We start from the raw sequence: 20620 nt of genomic DNA, 5'->3' as shown, positions 1-20620 counted from the left end.
AATTAAGATATTGGGGAGGTTTTTAATTGCATTCTGTTACTCCATTCCTATTTTTGCACGCTCATAAATTTATTTACTTTAGTTTTTATTTTCATAATTTTAGTTTTATTTGTATTTTCATAATTTTTAGTTTCTCGTTGAGCTTTTATTTCAGAGAAAGCAGGAAGCTGCAGAAAATTATCGCTAGAGGGCAGCAATTATAGTTATGGCTGCTAAAATGGAATGGAGCTTTTAAAGACAGCGTGCACAACATCATGTGTTTACAGTTGCTTCGTGGTGCTCTGCGGTGAACTAAAACAACCTACCGTTCGGCAGAGAGATTGAACTTCAGAAGGGCTGTCTACTTGACACGAGTTGACTTAGTACAATGGCTATAAAAGGTAAACAGTTAATTTAGGATATTTAAGAGAGAATGCTGCCATACGTGTAAGTACAGTATTTGAAAGAGGAGTATAAAATTTCATTGTATGAGTCTGTATTTAATTTAATGAAAGATTGCATGTGATGGGTCTTTTATTTTTATGTTAATTTTTTTTAGTTATATTTACTTATACGTTGATTGTCCTATATGAAGTTACTCTGATAGCAACTCGTAGTCAACCTTATTTGAGGTACATACACTTCTCGACAAAATTATAGGAACAAAATGTTTTTCATGAATATCGTACAGTAGGCTTTCAGAATAACGATACCTTTGAAGATTCAACGTGCCGTTATTTCGAGTTTTCCGTTATCTAGAAAGTTTTATTTTTAATATATTTAATGCAGAAATAATGAGGCTAAATAAGAAATAGAAAGATTAAGAATGCAATTTTATTAACTGCACATAAAAAAACAAACATGTTGATGATCCAATGTTATATTCTGCCATTTTTTTTTTTTTTTTTTTTTTATGAAAACCCCAAACACGAAAGGTATCAAAACCTATAGTACTTAGTACCATGCATGGGTTGAAGACGTATGGGGGGGGAGGGGGATGCCGGAAACTTTGCTCTAGAGACTAAACATGGGTTTCACCACTTCAAGCCTCCAATAAGCAAAGTGGTGGTATTTCACCGGTTGATGAAAGTCATCTACCACTCCTACCCCCCCCCCCCTCAATGTTCTGTTTTCTTTAGTCTGCTAGCCGTCTTCACCGTCTTCCCCACACCGGGTTGAAAAGGCCCGGGTTTGAATTCCGTCGATGACGCGAGGAACTTTAGTGGGCTTTTTTTCACTCCGTGGCTGAGTTAGTTGGTCTCAGGAGTAGATAGCAATTTTTTGTTCCCAGAAACTAGGGTTTTTCGTTCAGCAAAACAGGCAAATCGACCAGAGAACACACGCAATTTACAGACACAATACACATGGATATATGAATTAACTTTCCAGGTGACCCTAATGTAATAGTTTGGATTATATCAAGTTTGTCACTAAGATTTAATGCTGTTCTTCTTTTCTTCTCTGTATGAGGTTTTTAACTTTAGGGAGTCCATAGTGAGGGTTTTATAATTTAAAATAAATGTAAAGCAGTGGTATAATCCGTGATATCAGTACAGAATTCACTTTAAAAATGGCGAACTTAAAAATACAGTAATCACCTGACTTGCAGTTTTCTTTTTTCGGCACTGCAAGACATCTGATGTATGTAAACATCCAATCTCAACGTGCCGTTAGCCCAATTGTTCTGTTATTTTGGGTGCCGTTGTTTCGACAGTAATGTATTTTGAATATTGTCTGTTCGATTTGCTTGTTTTGCTGGACGAAAAACCCAAGTTTCTGGGGGGAAAAACCTTGCTATCTACGCCTCAGACCGACTAACTCACCCACGGAGTGAAAAAAAAAGCCCATTAAAGCTCCTCGCGTCATCGACGGGATTCGAACCCGGGCCTTTTCCATCTTGTATGGGGAGGACGGTGACGATTCCACTGTACTACTCGTGCAGACTTGAATATTGTCAAAGGCGAATATTTGATAAACTAGGCATTCAAATTCCGAGTATCCAGTAGAAATTGATCTACCACTACAGAGCCGCACATTATGCAAATTATTCATGCCTACGAAAACAGATTGCGACCACTTCATTTCCGTTTTTTGTCTTGCTCAGTGGGATAACCACATCACCAGTACCCAGGATGGCAAGTCGTCGTCGTTTTTAAATGATTCTTTGAGATGGCGGGCCGTTATACGACTTGAAGCCTGACAGTCGCAGGCGGAGGGACACGGCTTAATGTCGTCTCGGCACTATGGAAGCGGTTTCACGAGATAGGAAAGGAACACCTACCTCCATCATGGATATAGACCTATCACTGAATGATGACAATAAAAAGGAAAAAGCTAGATGCTTTAACGAGCTGATAAATGTATGGCAAACAAGGTGGGACTATTCAACTGTTGGCACTGTAACCAGAAATTTCCTACCGGATGTCTCCTTTGTGATGTCGAAGAAAGTTAGCTCATTTACGATTAGTCTGGAAACATATCTTATTACTGGGCATGGGTCCCTTAACGAAAAACTCCACCAGCTAGGCCTGTTAAATACTGACCTCTGTTTCTGTGGAGCAAAAGAAAATTGGCAACATATTCTCCACGAATATGCCAGCTATGAAGACATTAGGAATGAACAGCGAAATGAAGTTCCATCCTTCAGCATGAATCAACGTTGACCAACTTGTTCTAACTCCACATCACCTGTCTGCACTCCAGCCTTTTGCAGCTGCTGTCTTTGCCAGAAGGCGAGATATGCTTACAACTAATGCAGTAGCCCCATAACCTCAAAGCACCATTCAAATATCAATATCTTGACCTTTTCAGGTATATTATTGTTTTTTTTTTTTTTCCCCTTTCCTTGTCTCTCTTTTGAGAGAGGTACGTGCTGTACGGGACTGGCCCACATTCCCGTGGTGTGGACAAGTACCCAGAATCATCTGTCCAGATGCTGATGCTTCTGGGTAACCAAGAGGTCAGAACAGAACGCACATACAAACCTACACCAACACATTTCTGGCCCTTTACAGTTGATTCACAGGAACGATTACAAGAACATCTAGCCATACGTCGCCCAAGGTCAACCAGAGCAGAGCATTATCTGGCTCTAACAGCAAGACGGAACACTACTATGCCCTATCATGAACTGTCTCTTGAGGTTGCTATGGCCACAGGTGAAACATTTCCAACCGGGCTGTGTTAAGAAGGCTCGATTGAAGTGGACTCCGCACAAGAAAGCCAGTGGTTTTTATCCAGTTAACCCCAATCCTCAGCAGAGCTTGTCGAAACTGGTGCGATGAACATGTGACGTGGAGCACTGATAAATAGGGTTACAGTTCTGTTCTCTGATGTGCTGTTTTAGCCTACAAACAAATTCTAGACGTTATTTCATCTGGAGACAACGAGGAACGCGGCGCCAACCCTCCAACATCAGAGAACGGGACACTTAAGGTGGAGGCGGTGTTCTCGTGTGGGGCGGAATAATGATCAACGGCTGCAGTCCCCTTCGCGTTTTTGATAGGGGTGCTATAACTGCGCAGAGGTACCGAGAATAGATCCTCGAACTCTATGTGCGACTTTTTTTAGGGGTGCAGTTGGCCCAGATGTTCTTTTCGTGCACAACAACGCCACTACCCATAGAGCTCAGTGGTGGAGGAATATCTTGAAACTGAAATCCAACGACTGCCGCGGCCAGCACGATCAACAGACTTAAAACCCGATGGAACATGTGTGGGCGTCACATTTCACGCCGACAGCCAACTCCTTGGTGAGCTTGGTCTCCACTGGTGGAAGAATGGAATTTGTTGCTATTCTCATTTCATATTCAGATTTATCATCTTGATGTAATAAATTTCATCAGGATGCCAAATTTTATTGGCAATATTGATATGTATTTAGATTACAAAAAAATGGTTGTAACTACTTTTGAAAACCGTTAAGGAGCGGAAATTTTCTTTTTGTCTTTAGAAAATATGTTCATTTTGATGCTGATTTTGGTGTTTTTGTTATAATAGTTTTAAAGCGGTTTATATACATCCTATCGAATATATAAACATGTTTTCAGACTCAGACATTACCGGATTCGTCGACTGATTTTGGAGAATCTTTTTACTTCTATTGTTTATGTAAATATTCTGAATGTTGTGTCTTGTCTGTAAACCTTATCAAAGCAAAGTAAATTGAGTATTGAAAAGAGGTTATAAAGTCAGTGGAACTCCACTGTCCTATATATCAATATTTATATTGAAAAAATATACAGGGGGTTGGACAAAATAATGGAAATACCTGTATGAAAGTAGTATGTTTTGTAAGGGCTGTATGACGTATTTATGAACTTGCAGTGATGATTCTTTGTGTTTCTTGTGAGTAGTACTGTGAAGGAAAGACGATAAAAGCTGCTTATTTAGAGGTGATAAAACAAAACTACTGCCCTCAAAAAATAACTGCAGAACTTAATGTGAATCTCGGCAATCCATGTTGTTAGAAAAAGAGTTCGACGAGAACTTCATAAAGGTGATATTTATGGTAGAGCCGATATTGCCAAGCCACTTGTTATTGATGGTAATACTAGAAAGAGGATGCGGTGGTTAAGGAGCACAAAAACTGGACACATGGAGGAGGATCAACAATAGTTTTTGCAGCAATATCTTGGTATTCTTTAGGTCCAATATCACCGTACGGGTGAAGTAAAGTACTATCACTGATTACGTTGATATTGTGAGTGACCAAGTTCATCCCATGGTACGGACATTGTTTTCCACAAGCGATCCATGTTTCAAGATGATAATTATGCTCAAATACACACAGTGATGTGTCCAGTTTGGTTTGAGGAGAATAAGACTGAGGTTAACCATTTCTCGTGGCCTGCACAATCACCAGACTTAAACTTTATTGAGCCACTTCGGGCATATTTATGAGGATGATCAACAGATTTTTTCCACTTTCATCAGTTAAGAAGCTTGAAACATTCCTCCATGAGAAGTGGCCCAATATTCCTCTTAAGACAAGTCAAGATTTATTTAAATCTATGCAACGTAGATTACAGGCTGCTTTTAAAAGCAAAGGTTGAGTCAACACCATATTAGGGCATACTTGTAACGCTTATCACGGGTGTTTCCATTATTTTGTTCACCCCATGTATATATACAGATTTGTGAATTAATAAAACTGTATTTAAGTAAGCATTGTAGAATCTTCATTGTAGAGCTGGTTTGATTAATCAAAATGGTTAATAAAATAGATTTAATAATAGTAATCTTTTTACAATGCTTTCTAAAAATCATCTAATATAATACAATAATCTAGTATCAGATACTGTATATAGAAATTATCACATATATAGATATTGATTGTTTTCTTTTTGTATTAATTTTACGATATATTGATACATGTTTAGTGTATGGCTTCCAGTCGATACGTTGGTAGATATCCAATCCATACCTATTGGCGTATGGATTGGAATTACTACGTACATGAATCACCGTCCAAGAATTATTAATAGCCATGTGGTGCAAGGAAGCCTGAGGCTTATACTGCACTCCTTCTCTGCTAGAGGACACTGCCTTGACAACTTACAAATCCTTTAAGGGTAGGAACACTGCTGGTACCATTCTGGTGCGGGACTGCTGGCACTCATCGAGTGCGGGATACTGCTGCAAACCCCTTATAGGGTAGGATCAGCCGGCACCGTTCTGGTGCGGGATTGGTGGCACTCTGGAGAACTTCTGAGTGCGGGATACAGAGTCCATTGGCCTCTGGTGATCATGCAGGGGCACCTGTCCCCTGCTACTTTAACTCCCACCCCCAGATCCCTATTTTCACCTCACAAAGAGCGGACTGCTCCTTAACTTCAGTCCGTCCTCCTTTCCCTCTTTCTGTTCCTTCTAACTCGTACTCCTGCTCTGTTTTCTCCCCCCCCCACTTTTTTATTTTTTATTATTATTTTTTATTTTTTTATTATTTTTTTTATTATTTTTTTTTGTATTATTATTTTTTATTTTTTTATTATTTTTTTTATTATTATTTTTTTTGTATTATTTTTTTTTATTTTATTTATTTATTTATTTTTATTTATTTATTTTTTTTTTTCACTTGACCTTTGTCAGGAAGCTTAGGCAATCCTGGCAAAGGCCAGCCAGAGTATAATGGGCAGCCTGGCTCACCTCCCAGTGGTGGTGGCGGGCAACGTGGGGTCCCACTAGGGGCTCGGCGGCCAAGCAGCCAGAGACACAACAACAAAACATAACACTACTCTGACAGAAACCAGACATTACACTTTTTCTGGCTTTTACAGAGATTCTGTACTTCTTCACAAAGTACCATGGTGCAGATGTGGGAAACCACAGGTGGCGCCTTTCACAAAACACTATGCCACTATGCACCAGGAAAAAAAAAATTGAGAGAGAGAGAGAGAGAGAGTCAAAAGTAGAAGGGAATCACCAAGAAAGAGAAGAATGATGATATCCAGCTCAGGACCCTGGGTGTGCCAAGCCCATACTCACCAGATGTGAACCCCCGGGGTTGCATGACCCATGATTAGAAGAGCGCTGTTGTATTGGCTGCCGTGATAACCAAACTCCACTTGTTATTGGGTGGTTGGCGTGGTGTGTGTAAGACAGATATTTTACTTGTTTTTAAAACAATTTTCGTAATTTAAATAAACAACTACATAGCCAGGCGTGGATGAGTAGAAAACTCGTCTCGACCACCTATGGAAACTATACCCCCAAAGCATAGCAGAGACATCTTGTTTGCTAATGTGACATACTGTAGGATTAGTATCTATCATACTTTTTGGAAGAGATATGTATTGGATTTTCAAATTGGGCAAGGTGTGGTAAACAAAACCAAGCAATATGCATGGTCAATCAGTGTCCTAACATTTTAATTTCTCCCATCATGTACGTACATCTGTATTCTATTGCTTTTGTGCAATACCAGTAAACATGTATAGGAGTATACTGCTACTGTGTATATTGCAATATACACACATACAAGTGTATATTACTCGTTTCCGGCTTTTCTTGCTTAATCTTTCACAATCACTTAAATGACAATTTTGTATTTCGTTCATAAATTCGAAAATGAAATCAGTAGTTCAAAATTGTTCTTGATTTAATTTAGAGTTAAGCTAACCTTTTTTAATAAAGTTAAAACGTTAAAAACGATACACTTAAACCTCTTCCAAAGCAGCATGTTCAAGAGGCAACCAGAATGGTGTAATACACGATCAGCAGTGAATATTCATGCATTAAGAACCTGCAGATAAAAGTACAAACCACTAGATGGCAGTGATCACAATGTACTGACGTGGGTGTTATTTCAAGGTATAACTACCATCAGGAGTAAGGGAAAGGTTTTTGCTTTCGTAAAGGTGACTATAGTGGTCTCGGGCAGTTTTTAAATTCTATAAAGTGGGACCAACTGAAAATTCTAAATGGGAAGCATTCAAGGAATTAATCTTGGAAGCTACTAGGCTTTTCATACCAACTAAAAAATATTGTTCAAGGGTTGGGCTTAAATGAACTATTGAGATTCGTGGCAGAGGAGAAGAAGAATGCATATAAATCATATCAGGCGATACAGAAACCTATGGTAGATATAACCTAGTCTGTAATCGAGTCACAGAGGAGGTTAGGCAAGCGAAGGCAGATTAGGAGAAATCTTTGGCAAAGGATGCAAAGAAAAACAGCAAAGACTTTACTTATGATTTAAATTCTAGAAGGAAGGGGATGAATCAGATTGATCCAGATGACATCGATGGTTCGACTGTTAATGAGTCTGCTCAAGTAGCTTACAAACTCAATAAGTATTTTGCATCTACATTCACACAACAGGAGTTCTCTAGAAAAGTGGAGGCCAGAACTTTGTCCAAATCTGACAGGGAGCTAAAAGATTTTGTAATAACTGAGAGGAAAGTGGAAGAGAAATTGTTAAAGTTAAACATAAGAAAGGCACATATGGTGGGGAGGATCTATCCAGTTATATTAAGGGAGGCAGCAAAGGAAATAAGCAAATCCTTAGCCATAATTATGAGAGCATCCTTGGATTCAGGAGAGGGCCTCGCTGATTGGAAATGTGCGAATGTATCCCTAATTCTAACTTCTGTTCCTGAGGAAAATAATGGAATCGCTGGTTAAAGAAGTAATGCAGGATCATCTAGGAAAAACTGCAGTTATAGTTCAGACACAGCATGGATTTATTAAGGGAAAATCTTGTCAGACCAATTTGATAGGATAATACTATGTGGTCAAAAAGGAACTGGATGCAAAAAATAATTTTGATTTCATATACTTGGATTTCAGGAAAGCTTTTGATACTGTTGCATGTAAAAGACTGCTGTACAAATTGGAGCAGTGTGGCATTAAGGGCAAGTTGCTGTTTTGGATAAAGGGATGGTTGAGTGGGAGAAGACAGATTCTCTGTCTTCTCCCAATGGTAATCAATGAATACAGCTCTAAGTGGACTAATGTCATTAGTGGAGTCCCCCAGGGTTCGGTGTTGGGTCCATTGTTGTTTTGTGTATTTATCAATGATATCGATGAAAGTATATCAGGCTTAATGTTCAAGTTTACAGATGATACAAAAGTTGGCTTGGCAGGATTGTTAATGATAGTAATCATAGTATGCTACTATAATAGGATCCAGAATAGTTAGTCAGATGGGCTGACAAGTGGCAACTGAAGTTTAACATTGATAAATGCAAAGTAATGCATATGGGTTCAGTAATCCCAGAGTAACGTTTATTATTATATGTAAACCCCAAACACGAGAGGTATTAGAACCTATAGTACATAGTACCGTGCTTGGATTGGAGGTTGAAAAAAATATTTGTTGACGTTGGACTTGAACTTCTGCAGACTGTAATTTTCAGGAAATACGTATGAAGAAGGTTGTTCCAGAAAACGGCAGTAGAATGAATAAACGAGGAAGATGAAAAGTTGGTTCTGTGAGTTTGAAGTTGGACAGTTAATGGATGTTGGCTGGTGGCAGCACGTGTTCGGACTGTTTTGAAAGAGGGCGGGAATTATAGAAGCCAATTCAAGAAATATCTGTAGAAGAGGCATGCAGCAGAAACAGTACGTCTATGAGACAGCGAGTGGTGAGACTCTGTTAGAGATTAATCATTAATTAACCTAACTGCCCTCTTCTGAATGGAATCTAGAAGCCTGAGAGAGGTTTTGGGGGCACTACCCCAGATGTGGGAACAATATTCCATGGCAGGGCGGATTTGCGATTTATACAGAGTGAGAAGCTGTTTGGAAGAAAAGTAACGCCGAGAGCGAAAGAGAAAACCAAGTTTTTTAGATGCAATATTTGTAATGTGCTTGTGCCAAGAGAGATTAGAAGTCAGGGTAATCCCCAAAAGAGATATATATCATTTTGCCTAGAAATCGGAGTGTCACCAAAGATAAGCATAGGAGCAGAAGAATCCTTTTTGCGAGATATAAGACAAGACTGAGTTTTAGAAGGATTGAAATCAACTAAGTTGTCTTTGCTCCACTGGAGAATTACTTGGAGATCGGCATTTAAGGAATTGGTAGCAGATTTTCGAGAAGTTGAAGCTGATTGAGCAGGGCAAGGCTTCTCAAAATGGAAAGTGGAATGCAATGTGCTAATATCGGCAAAACTATGGATAGGATTTCCAGTCAATGGAAGAAGGTCATTAATATATAAGAGGAAAAGAGTGGGGGAGAGAACTAAACCTTGGGGGACACTGGCATTAGTGGAGAAGTTAGAAGACCGAGAGCCATCTACCATCGCCCTCAGTGAGCGATCAGAGAGAAAACTAGATAACCAATTACAAAAAAACGGTTGGCAAAGCATAAGATGGAAGCTTGTTTAGAAGACCTTTATGCCAAACACGATCGAAAGCCTTTGAGACAGCAAGAGTAACTGCTTGTGCTTCACTGAACTTTTCCATTGAATTAGTTCATAAATGAGTAATATAAGCCTGAATATCACCAGTGGATCGACATTGACGGAATCCATACTGCCGATCGTTGATCAGATGGAAGGTTTCTAGGTAGTTTAAGAGTTGGCGGTTAATTGATTTCTCCATTACTTTAGAAAGAGTAGAAATAATTGCAATGGGACGATAATTGGATGGGAGGGATTTGTCACCCTTTTTAGGAACTGGCTGGATATGAGCAAATTTCCAAGCAGAAGGAAAAACACCTTTGGAATAAGAAAGTGAAAAAAGGCGGCAAAGAACAGGAGTAAGTTCAGGAGCACAGGTTTTGAGAACAAGTGGAGAAATACCATCGGGACCTTGAGCTTTTTTAGCATCAAGATTCGTCAAAATCCTTCTGACATTCCTTTGACGGAAGACCACAGGAGGCATTGAATGGAGCGTGTTGGGAATGGTGGGAGGTGTTTTACCAAGATCATTAATATATGAGTTGGAAGAAAAATGGGATGCTAGCAGGTCAGCTTTATCCTTCGCTGAAGTGACAACAGAACCATCTGGTTTGGACAGAGGTGGGAGCAGAGATGGGCAAAAGTTGCGGCCAATGGCTTTGGCAAGAGACCAGAATGCTCGGCTACCATTAGGGAAAGAAGCAAGTTTTCTACTATGAGCCTGTTCAAACTCTAGTTGGGACTGATTAATAATTGCTTTACAATTGTTACGAGCTTTGGTGTAGGCAGAAAATGAAACTCAAGAATTAGAAACAAACCAATTACGATATGCAACGTTCTTCTCTTGAACAGCCTTAGCACATTTATTGGAAAACCAAGGTTTAGATAAAGGACGAGATTTTAAAGTGGAGTGTAGGACAAAGGATTCAATTCCTGCAAGAATAATTTCACTGACACGATCTGAGCAAACGTTGACATCAGAAGTTTTGAAACAGTAGTCCGACCAAGCAAAAGAAGAAAAGAAATCTCACAGGTCATCCCATTTTGCATTCTTGTAATGGCAAACAATACTAAGTTGGGAATAGCCATGAGATAATGGCTCCATTGGAGAAGAGACAATCACCAAGTTGTGATCTGAGTTGCCTAAAAGGATCTCTCATTTCGACCGTGTACTTAATATGTTCCACGTTGATAATAATATTAGTAAATTAATAAGAGGAGTTTACCTCAATATAGTACGTAGAACACTTCCGTATGATACCCTCCAGAAATTAAAACGGAAAAATCGACAACTTACCGGTACATTAAAGTAAAATTTAAATAATCAATTTAACACAAATTCAAAATCAATTTAAAACAATTAAAATTCAAATTAACGCAATTAAAAGAATCTAACGAAAATATTCAAAACGATTTTCCTTCCTGAAGCTGACGATGCTTTTCGACCGTATGTCGTGATCACAGGAATGAAAATTACCTAATCGGGGTTAAACCTGCAACTTAAATAGTGATTGTGTCTTCGCGCATGCGCGTAAAGGTCCACGGATATGAGATCAAATATGGCCGCCGAACATTAACAGAATTCTCGTGTAATTTAATTTCAACGGTTTCTGCAATTAATAGTCGCGTATAATTACGTTGAACGTTAAGTATTTTGGCCTCGTTAAATAACGAAGTATGTTTTTCGTTAATGGCATGAAAGGCTAATTCTGACGCTGCTGAACGAGAAGCACGAACTGAGGCTTCGTGTTGATTTACACGAATATTAAGAGAAAACCGCGTCGAACCTTGGTAAGACGAGTCGCAATCACCGCAAGAAATGTTGTATACCAGATCATTAATTTGTGTTGGGAACGCGGAAAGAACCGAGCGATTGTTCAGTATAGTGTGTAACTTCCGTATAGGCCTAGCTATAATTTTAAATTCGGTATCTTTAAAGAATCTGTTAAGTGCCACTGTTTAACATATGGGACAGAAATAAAGTATTTTTTGATATTACTGTTGTTGATTGGTGTAGTATTTTGTATCCTATCCTTAGCTTGTACCCTAATTCGATTTATTGTGGTAATGGGATAACCCCTGTTTAAGAATCTGCTAGTTAATATTTGTATTTCTGAATCCAAAGCAGAATCCGTCGTTGAATATTTATAGGCATTTAGAAATTGATTAAAGATAATCGATCTTTTATAGGTGAACGGGTGATAGTTATTATAATGTAGAAGCTTACCGGTGTTTGTGGGTTTTCGATAGATGCTAAATTGTATTTTATTCGAGTCCTGGGTAAGCGTGAAATTTAGAAAGTTTAATGACTTTGTATCCGTATCTTCCCTTTCCAATGTAAATTTGAGTCTAGAATGAATATTATTAAACGAATGTAAAATGTCTTGGATAGTACTACTATCGGTAATAACTAGAACATCGTCTAAATACCTCCCATAGTATGTGATACGGGGACGAAAAGGTGTCAAATGTATCTGCTCAATCGTTGAGAGATGGATCTCTGACATTAAGCCACTCAGGCTGAAACCCATTGGTAATCCAAAAATTTGTTTGTACACCTTGTCTCGAAAGGTGATGTAGTTAGCCTCAACTAACAGTTTAATTAAGTGAAAAATCTCCTTTATAGGCAGCTTCGTATAATTAATCGGTGTCGAGTTTTTATTTAACATATCCCAAATAATATCTAATGTGTATTCAACGTTTGCATTCGTATATAATGAGGTAACATCTAATGAGAATAAATTGTCATTGTCGCCGAGTCTACAGTCTTTAAGATTATTAAATAATGTATCGTAGTTCTTAATCCCAAATTGTATAACCTGTCTAAAAGGTTTTATAATGTTATATACATGTGTGGCTAAGGCTGAAAATGCCGAGTTCCTGTAGGAAACAATAGGTCGAATAGGAAATCCAGTCTTGTGTAATTTTACCTGACCGAAAAGTGCAGGAATATTGTATGTTCTGGACTTCAATTCCTTCAACTGAACCATAGTAATGTAGTCGTTTTTACGATATGTGGTTAACGTTTTATTGTATTGATTTACCAAATTGGTAAACAGTGCCGGGTCTACTTCACGATAAGTGGAGGTATCAGACACAACTGAATCTAACTTATTAATATAATCATGTTTATCTAGTATTACCACTGTATCTCCTTTATCTGCCCTCTGTATAATAATGTCCATATTTTCTCGAAGTTCTCGTAAAGCTGAACTGTCATGTGTATTCAATTTAGGAAGTCGCGTTTCTTTTATGTTATTCACTACTTGGTTAACTTGTTGAATAAATACATCTTTTTGTGGAACATTACGAAGTCCAAATTCAATATCAATTACGCATTGTTTTTTAGGCAGTTTTCGAGGTGGTAAATTATAATTTAATCCTTTGGATAAAAGTGAAATCTGGTCCTGCGATAGTGTACACGAGGAAAGATTTGTAACCTGTTGATATGTCGGTTCGTTGGATACTGGGTGAGGGGGTGTTCGTGAACTAGCCGACATATTCTGTGGTAGTACGTTATGTGTGTGTGGGGGGGGGGGATGTCACCCAACTCGTGAACTTGGTCGCAAGCCCGCGACAATGTGTTAGAATTCGCATGAACGTGTCTTGAACTATTCGATAATGTTTGCAACTTATTAACGTGTCTGTTTTTTATTTCTGAGGCCTGTGCTTCCCGTCGCAAATCTATGGAAGTCTTCAATACAGACCAATCGTTCGGATGTAGATAATTTTTTAATTTATCGCGAAGCTTCCTAACCTGGGAAAGGTATTTTTGTTTATTCGAATATCGAAATTTTAAGGCAAGCTTAACAATATTACGCGATGTCGCCAGTGTTAGTTGTTTTATGAAATTTTTTGATTTAAATTCACCCTGGCAAACGATGTTGTTTTGAAGGCAATATTTTAGGAAAGAAATATGGTAACTTTGGGCGGAGTACCTTAGTGTAGATTTAATGTAATTTTGTACCAAGCCATTTAAAAAATCTCCCATAATTGTGTGTATCGATTGTATACTACTGGAGAGACAGGAAGTGAATGAAATAGTCAATAAGAGTTTAAAAATTAATTAGATAGTATGAATCAGAGCTGTAATACTCAATATGTTCCACGTTGATAATAATATTAGTAAATTAATAAGAGGAGTTTACCTCAATATTAATGATCTGGTATACAATATTTTTTGCGATGATTGCGACTCGTCTTACCAAGGTTCGACGCGGTTTTCTCTTAATATTCGTGTAAATCAACACGAAGCCTCAGTTCGTGCTTCTCGTTCAGCAGCGTCAGAATTAGCCTTTCATGCCATTAACGAAAAACAAACTTTTTTATTTAACGAGGCCAAAATACTTAACGTTCAACGTAATTATACACGACTATTAATTGCAGAAACCGTTGAAATTAAATTACACGAGAATTCTGTTAATGTTGGGCGGCCATATTTGATCTCCGATGCGTGGACCTTTACGCGCATGCGCGAAGACATATAATCACTATTTAAGTTGCAGGTTTAATCCCGATTCGGTAATTTCCATTCCTGTGATCACGACATACGGTCGAAAAGCATTGTCAGCTTCAGGAAGGAAAATCGTTTTGAATATTTTCGTTAGATTCTTTTAATTGCGTTAATTTGAATTTTAATTGTGTTAAATTGATTATTTATATTTTACTTTAATGTACCGGTAAGTTGTCGATTTTTCCGTTTTAATTTCTGGAGGGTATCATACGGAAGTGTTCTACGTACTATATTGAGGTAAACTCCTCTTATTAATTTACTAGTATTCTTGTAGGTAAAAGAACAACCTGTGCAAGGTCATTAGTAATTGCAAAAGCCTCAGCATCTTGACCAGCTGGGTCGGTGTGACTAGAAGACGGAAGCCAGCTGGAGTTGTGAACATTAAAATCACCAAGGAAAATTACCTCACTGTTAGGAAAGTTGGACTGGAGAAAGTCAAGTTGCAAAGAGAGGAATTCAAAGAGCTCCAAGTAATTAGTGGAGTTGGGAGAACGGTAGAGACAAGAGATGAATTTGACACAATGAGGTAGAGAGATTTTAAGCCAGAGGAGATTCCAAATTACCAAGTCTCTGACAGGAAATATCGGAACAGACTTATGCAGAAGTACCACCTTTGAGGCGAAATGAATCATACAACGAATAATTTGGGCAACTGAGATGAGCAGTAGTTGAACCAACCGATAACTGAAATTCTGTCAGAAAAAGTACATGGGGTTTGGCAGACTGGAAATGGACATCGTTGAGAATAGAATTCAGACCACGCATATTTGTGAAATGAATTAGGAACCGGCTGTATGGTACTACACTCAAGCTAGTGGAGAATGAAAAATACCTTAATTGCAGTCAGGTACGAGGGCTGCATTCTTCATACGAGGGCTCATATGAAGTTCTCTGGGTAGTGCAGACGGGCTGCCAGGACAGCTTATGGGATTTTTTCAGTGATATACAGGAATTTTGCTAACAGAGATAAGGAGGTGATTATCATCCCTTTGTATAAGACAATGGTCAACCATACCTTTAGTACTGCATTCAGGTCTGGAGGCTTCATTTTAGGATGACTGTACAGAGAAGGGCAATGACAATGGTGAGGGATACAAAGGGGTGTTCTTACCAAAAAAAAAGGGGGTGTTCTGCAAATTGCAGCGACTAGGAATTAGGCACCTGCGAGGTGATCTGATTGAGATGTTTAAGACTTTGAATGGTTTGAGCAAGCTCAGTGCTGATGGGATTCTTTCTCTTGCTCAGATCACTTGGAGGGGCTTAAATTCAAATTGAGGAAAGGCTCGTATAACAGGTGTGTGGAAATTTGTCTTTAGCCAGCGAGTGGTTGATTGCTGGAATAAACTACCATCTGTCTTTGTGGAAGTTAGTAGCTTTAATAAATTCAAGGAAGAACTAGGCAAACTATTGGAGGGAACGAATAAGTGAAATGGGAGGTGTCGTGTTTTTTTGTTTTTTGGCTGAAGCTGTATAGGGTATTAAAACTGCGTATTTCAATCATTCTTGAATAGTTAATGTCAAACAGTAATAAATAAATCAATCTTTGTTGTGATATAAAGTTACAGCACAATATCCCACCACGGCGACGAGCGCCAGGGGTTCACCATGGTGGTTGTGGTAGCGGGAGGTAGACGAAGCTTGTTATTGGCCCGTTTCAGTAATCAGTGTTCAGCGGTGTACACCCGCTTGAGGTTTGTAGGTGTGCAGCAGAGACCCATATTTCTGCACCATAGAGAATGGCGGGGTAGATCGTGGAGGCGATGAACTTTTTAACAGTGAGAGGATGTCGGATGTGTAGCAGCTGCTGCTTTGAGATCCACCTTACACGAGAAAATTTGGTGCTATTTTGGCGATCTTTTTGACAAAGAACATCTTTTGATCAAACAGAACGCCAAGGTCTGTGTGCAAGGGTACTCTTGGTATTCGTACCCCTGCGAGTGACACGTTGAGTAGTGTTGGCATGGATTTAAGGGAAAATATAACCTGAGAAGACTTTAGTGGGTTGATTTTTAGATTGAAGTTTGCCAGGTATAATTCAAGATCCTTAAGTTGGGAATTGATCCTGTTGCCGAGCTGAGCAGGGTTGTCGCCAGGGTTAATTTGAGTCAGCAGTTTGAGGTCATCGGCATAGCATAAGAAACCATTCATGTAGGCAATAATGGGCACGATGATAGCCGTGAACAGGACACCAGATAGGACACCTTCCCTGCGGTACTCCAGCAGTAATGTTGCAGGATAGGGTGTGTTGTTGTTGCCGATGGAGAATAAGTATTCTGTGATAGAGAACAGATTCCAAAAAGCACAGCATATCACCTCGAATGTGAAATTTCTCCTTAAGTAGAAGGAGCAAGGCCAGGATCGACACAGCATCAAAGGCTGCGCTTATGTCGAGATATGTGGTTGCCAGCTCAGCTCTTTGTTCGAATGCTGAGAGGATGCGTTCTGTGGTGGCTGCCAAGTTGGTGATTGATGATTTTCCTGCGATGGCATAGTGGATTTCAGGTGGTTTCGTCTGGAGGATTTGGTGAGTAATTGTGGGTAGCAAAGCCTTTTCGAGAGTTTTTAACAGACAAGAGACAACTGATATGAGTCTGAACTGGCTGATGTTTGTGGCAAATTGGTTTTAGGGATGGGGTACACCCTCTACTTATTCCAATTGGTGTGGGAAATAATGCTCAGTGACGCATCTGTTGTTGATCGCGAGAAGAGGGTCTATGATGAATGTGCTCAAGCATTTGATCATAAATTGCGGAATTCCATCCTCCCCAACAGTGGTTGTTGTGGGAAGGGAATTGATGGAACGTATGAGCTCCTGTTTCGTGATCTGGATGTCCCTAAGACATCTGAAAGCTGTAGATGAGATTGTGATTGTATTTGAAAACCTGGCGATGTATTTGAGCCATTTTTGAGGATCAAGCATTTAGCATTAGCATTAGCATTAGTAGAGGCATTTGATGCAAGAAAGCAAGCTTATGCAGCATCAGCCAAAAAAAAAAAAAAAGTAACATAAATAAATAAAAATAACCACTTCCGCTTCACCCCTCTGTTCGTTCGAAATACCTGTCCAGCTGAGCCTTAAACTTATTTAGGCTATCAACTTCCACGACAAGGGATGGAAGTCTGTTCCACCCACCAACCACCCGCTGGCTAAAGGCAAATTTCCGCACATCTATCCTACATCTGTCTTTCCTCAATTTGAATTTATGCCCTCTCAGGTGATTTTTCTGAGCTAGAGGAAGAATCCCATCAGCATTGAGCATGCTCAAACCATTCAAGGCTTTGTACACCTCTATCAGATCACCCCGCTGGTGCCTAGTTTCCAGACACTGTAATTTGCAAAACTTAAGCCTTTCTTCGTAAGAGAACCCCTTTGTCCCATTCACCAATCTAGTTGCCCTTCTCTGTACTCGTTCCAGCAGCTCTACATCCTTCCTGAAATGAGGCCTCCAGGCCTGTATACAGTACTCTAGGTGTGGCCTGACCATTGCCTTATACAAGGGAATAATCACCTCCTTATCCCTGCTAGAAAAATTCCTATATATCATTGACAATACACCATGAGCAGCTCGTCTGCACTGCTCAGAGAACTTCATATCTGCCTGCACCACCACCCCCAAGTCCCTTTCATTCTCTACCACTGTCAGTGTAGTACCACAGAGTTGATACGTTGCTCTGGGGTTGCTGTTTCCCCTATGTAGTACTTTACATTTGTCAATGTTAAACTTCATTTGCCACCTCGAAGCCCATCTGCTCAACCTTTCCAAATCCTGTTGCAGCAGCATAGTGTCAGTAGTGTCCTTGACAACCCTGCCAACCTTCGTATCGTCTGCAAACTTGGACATTAAGCCTGATATACCATCATCAATATCATTTATAAATACAGAAAACAATAAAGGCCCCAATACTGAACCCTGAGGGACTCCACTAATAACATTAGTCCACGATGAGCAGTGTCCATTGATTACCACTCTCTGTCTTCTCCCCCTCAACCACCCCTTTATCCATAGCAGCAACTTGCCTCCAATGCCACACTGCTCCAATTTGTGCAGCAGTCTTCCATGTGCAACAGTATCAAAAGCCTTTCTAAGATCCAAGTATATAATATCAAAGTTATTCCCTGCATCCAGTTCTTTTGTGACTGCATCATAGTATCCAATCAAATTGGTCAGGCAAGACTTCCCCTTAACAAAACCATGCTGTGTCCTAGCTATAACTGAAGTCTTGTCTAGATGATCCTGCAGTGCTTCTTTCACCAGTGCCTCCATTAATTTTCCGGGAACAGAAGTTAAACTCACAGGTCTATAATTACTTGTGTCAGCCTTTGATCCCCCTTTGTGAATTGGGGTCACATTTGCACATCTCCAGTCAATGGGTACCTCCCCTGAGTCCAAGGAAGCTCTCATAATTATGGCATTTGATTGAATCCACCATGTGGGGCAGCATAGAATGGCTTTCCTTTCCTCAGAGTGCGGTCAAGATTTACTTGGATTGCAGCAGCTTTCTTCCGATTAAAGTGAGCCCTGGCGCGGGAAAAGGCGATTCTGTCTTGACTGCCATTCGTAAGCTTCAATTTCTTATGCAGGACTTGTTTCTTTTTGAAGCTGTTGTTGAGGTCAGCCGTCCACCACGATCTGGAACGGGGAGTCACTGTTACTCGTTTGGTGGCAGCATAGTCGGTGCTGCGAGTCTGGAGTCACAGTCATTGAGGACATCCCAAGGAATGCAGGATGCTGCTTCTACACGAGAGAGAGAGAGAGAGAGAGAGAGAGAGACTACTGGTCATTTCGTTGTCTGTAGCACTGCATGAAACTAATGGAACGTCTGTAACAATCGTGCTCACCATTCGGTAATTTGCACATAACTGCTGCTTTTATGTTTATGTGAGCCCTCTCACGATTCAAATTTTTGCAATGTGCACCAATTTTCTCCTGAACGGCCACTTTTATGCAAATCGCTACAGGCTGTTTCGTTTGATTTTGTAGTTGTAACCTTTAGAAATAGCGTTGGTCCTTAAATTTTGCACACCAGTATATTTGTGCCATTGCTCTTGAGAAACTGACAACTCACATATAATATATATACGCGTGTGTTGGGGGGGAGGGGAGATATCCCTCAGCTCCTGGAAATTCTCATTTTTTTTAACGCAGTCAGGTAGCTTGTGGGGCTCAGTGCTTGAGGGGAGCTGCTGTACGAATATCATAACAATGGCCACTGATGGCGATACTAAGGTACAGGGAAATAAAAATAAATACCCCCCCCCCAACAACTTAGATTTGGTTTCCTCACCAAGTTTAACTGTCAGTCCCTTTCTTTCTTTAATACGGATATAGTGCCATAAAAAGTCAAAAAGGAAATGCTTTTTATTTTTGATAAAAAGGAAATAAGAGTTTTTGAAGATGAGGGAATAAGGGTGGGGGAGGGGGTTAAACTGCAACTCGTCTACAACTATCTCAGTACAAAGCACCAACCAGCACAGAATCCAAAAGGACGTTTCCTGCCTCTAATTAAATATGTGCCAAAATTAGATCCAATTTAAACGATAACACCATTGAGTTTCTTAAGTTAGTTTTTGTTTACATCTGTTTTTTCCTTACTTTCCCTCAGAGTTAGAACTTGAATGAGAGAATGTTTACGAAAATATTTGGTTTCTGTACGCCTTGTTAAGCACTGTGAGCTTCAAGGCTGACTACGCAGTGGAACGAAATTTGAAGCTTCGAAAGAAATGCTAAGGCAGCCAAGGTTGTCGAATTAAGTGAGCCATTGACCATTGCAAGAATGAACAAGCCAGAGAATAATGGGCAGACTGGCTACCTCCTAGTGGTGTGTGCGGGCAACGTGGAGTCCCACTAGGGGCCCTGCGGCCAAATGCCAGGACACACAACAGAACCTAACGCAATATGTCATATACAACACACAACACTTTTCTGGCATTTACAGTAGTACTGTATTCCTTCACAGCGAACATATGGCGCAGATGTGGGAAACCACAGGTGGCGCCTGACCCTAATACTATGCACACTATATGCAAGAATAGTGTGCTTCTTTCTGGAGGGTCTGCCAGGAGCTTCTAGATATCGAGGATCAATTTCACGAATCGCTACATGAGAAGAGTAATGAGATGATTAGCAGCAAGTTGTTTACAAGGAGTGACTTGTAAAAGGGGGTTGTTTCAAAAGTAGTGGCACACCATTAGGTACACGTGCACATCAATAGGAATTGGGTTGCGTGTGCTAGATATAAAAAGAGACAGAATGGTCATATAGTAGCAGCATAAACAACTTTCCC

General features: G+C 39.7%; 1 protein-coding gene across 1 annotated transcript in view; it reads left to right on the top strand.

Moving 5' to 3' along the window:
* Positions 1-235: 235 nt before the first annotated feature.
* LOC150076753 (sodium-independent sulfate anion transporter-like) overlaps positions 236-20620 on the top strand; it is a 132562-nt gene continuing 112177 nt past the window's right edge. Inside the window, exon 1 of the mRNA XM_090386190.1 lies at positions 236-380. Within this exon, the coding sequence (XP_090242316.1) occupies positions 368-380 (13 nt within the window). The 5' untranslated portion in view covers positions 236-367. The remainder of the gene's footprint in view (positions 381-20620) is intronic.

The sequence above is a fragment of the Mastigoproctus giganteus genome, chromosome 12 (assembly GCF_048544385.1).
Source record: "Mastigoproctus giganteus isolate SK-2022 chromosome 12, ASM4854438v1, whole genome shotgun sequence".
NCBI lineage: Eukaryota > Metazoa > Arthropoda > Arachnida > Uropygi > Thelyphonidae > Mastigoproctus > Mastigoproctus giganteus.
This window is presented reverse-complemented; position numbering and strand designations above follow the sequence as displayed.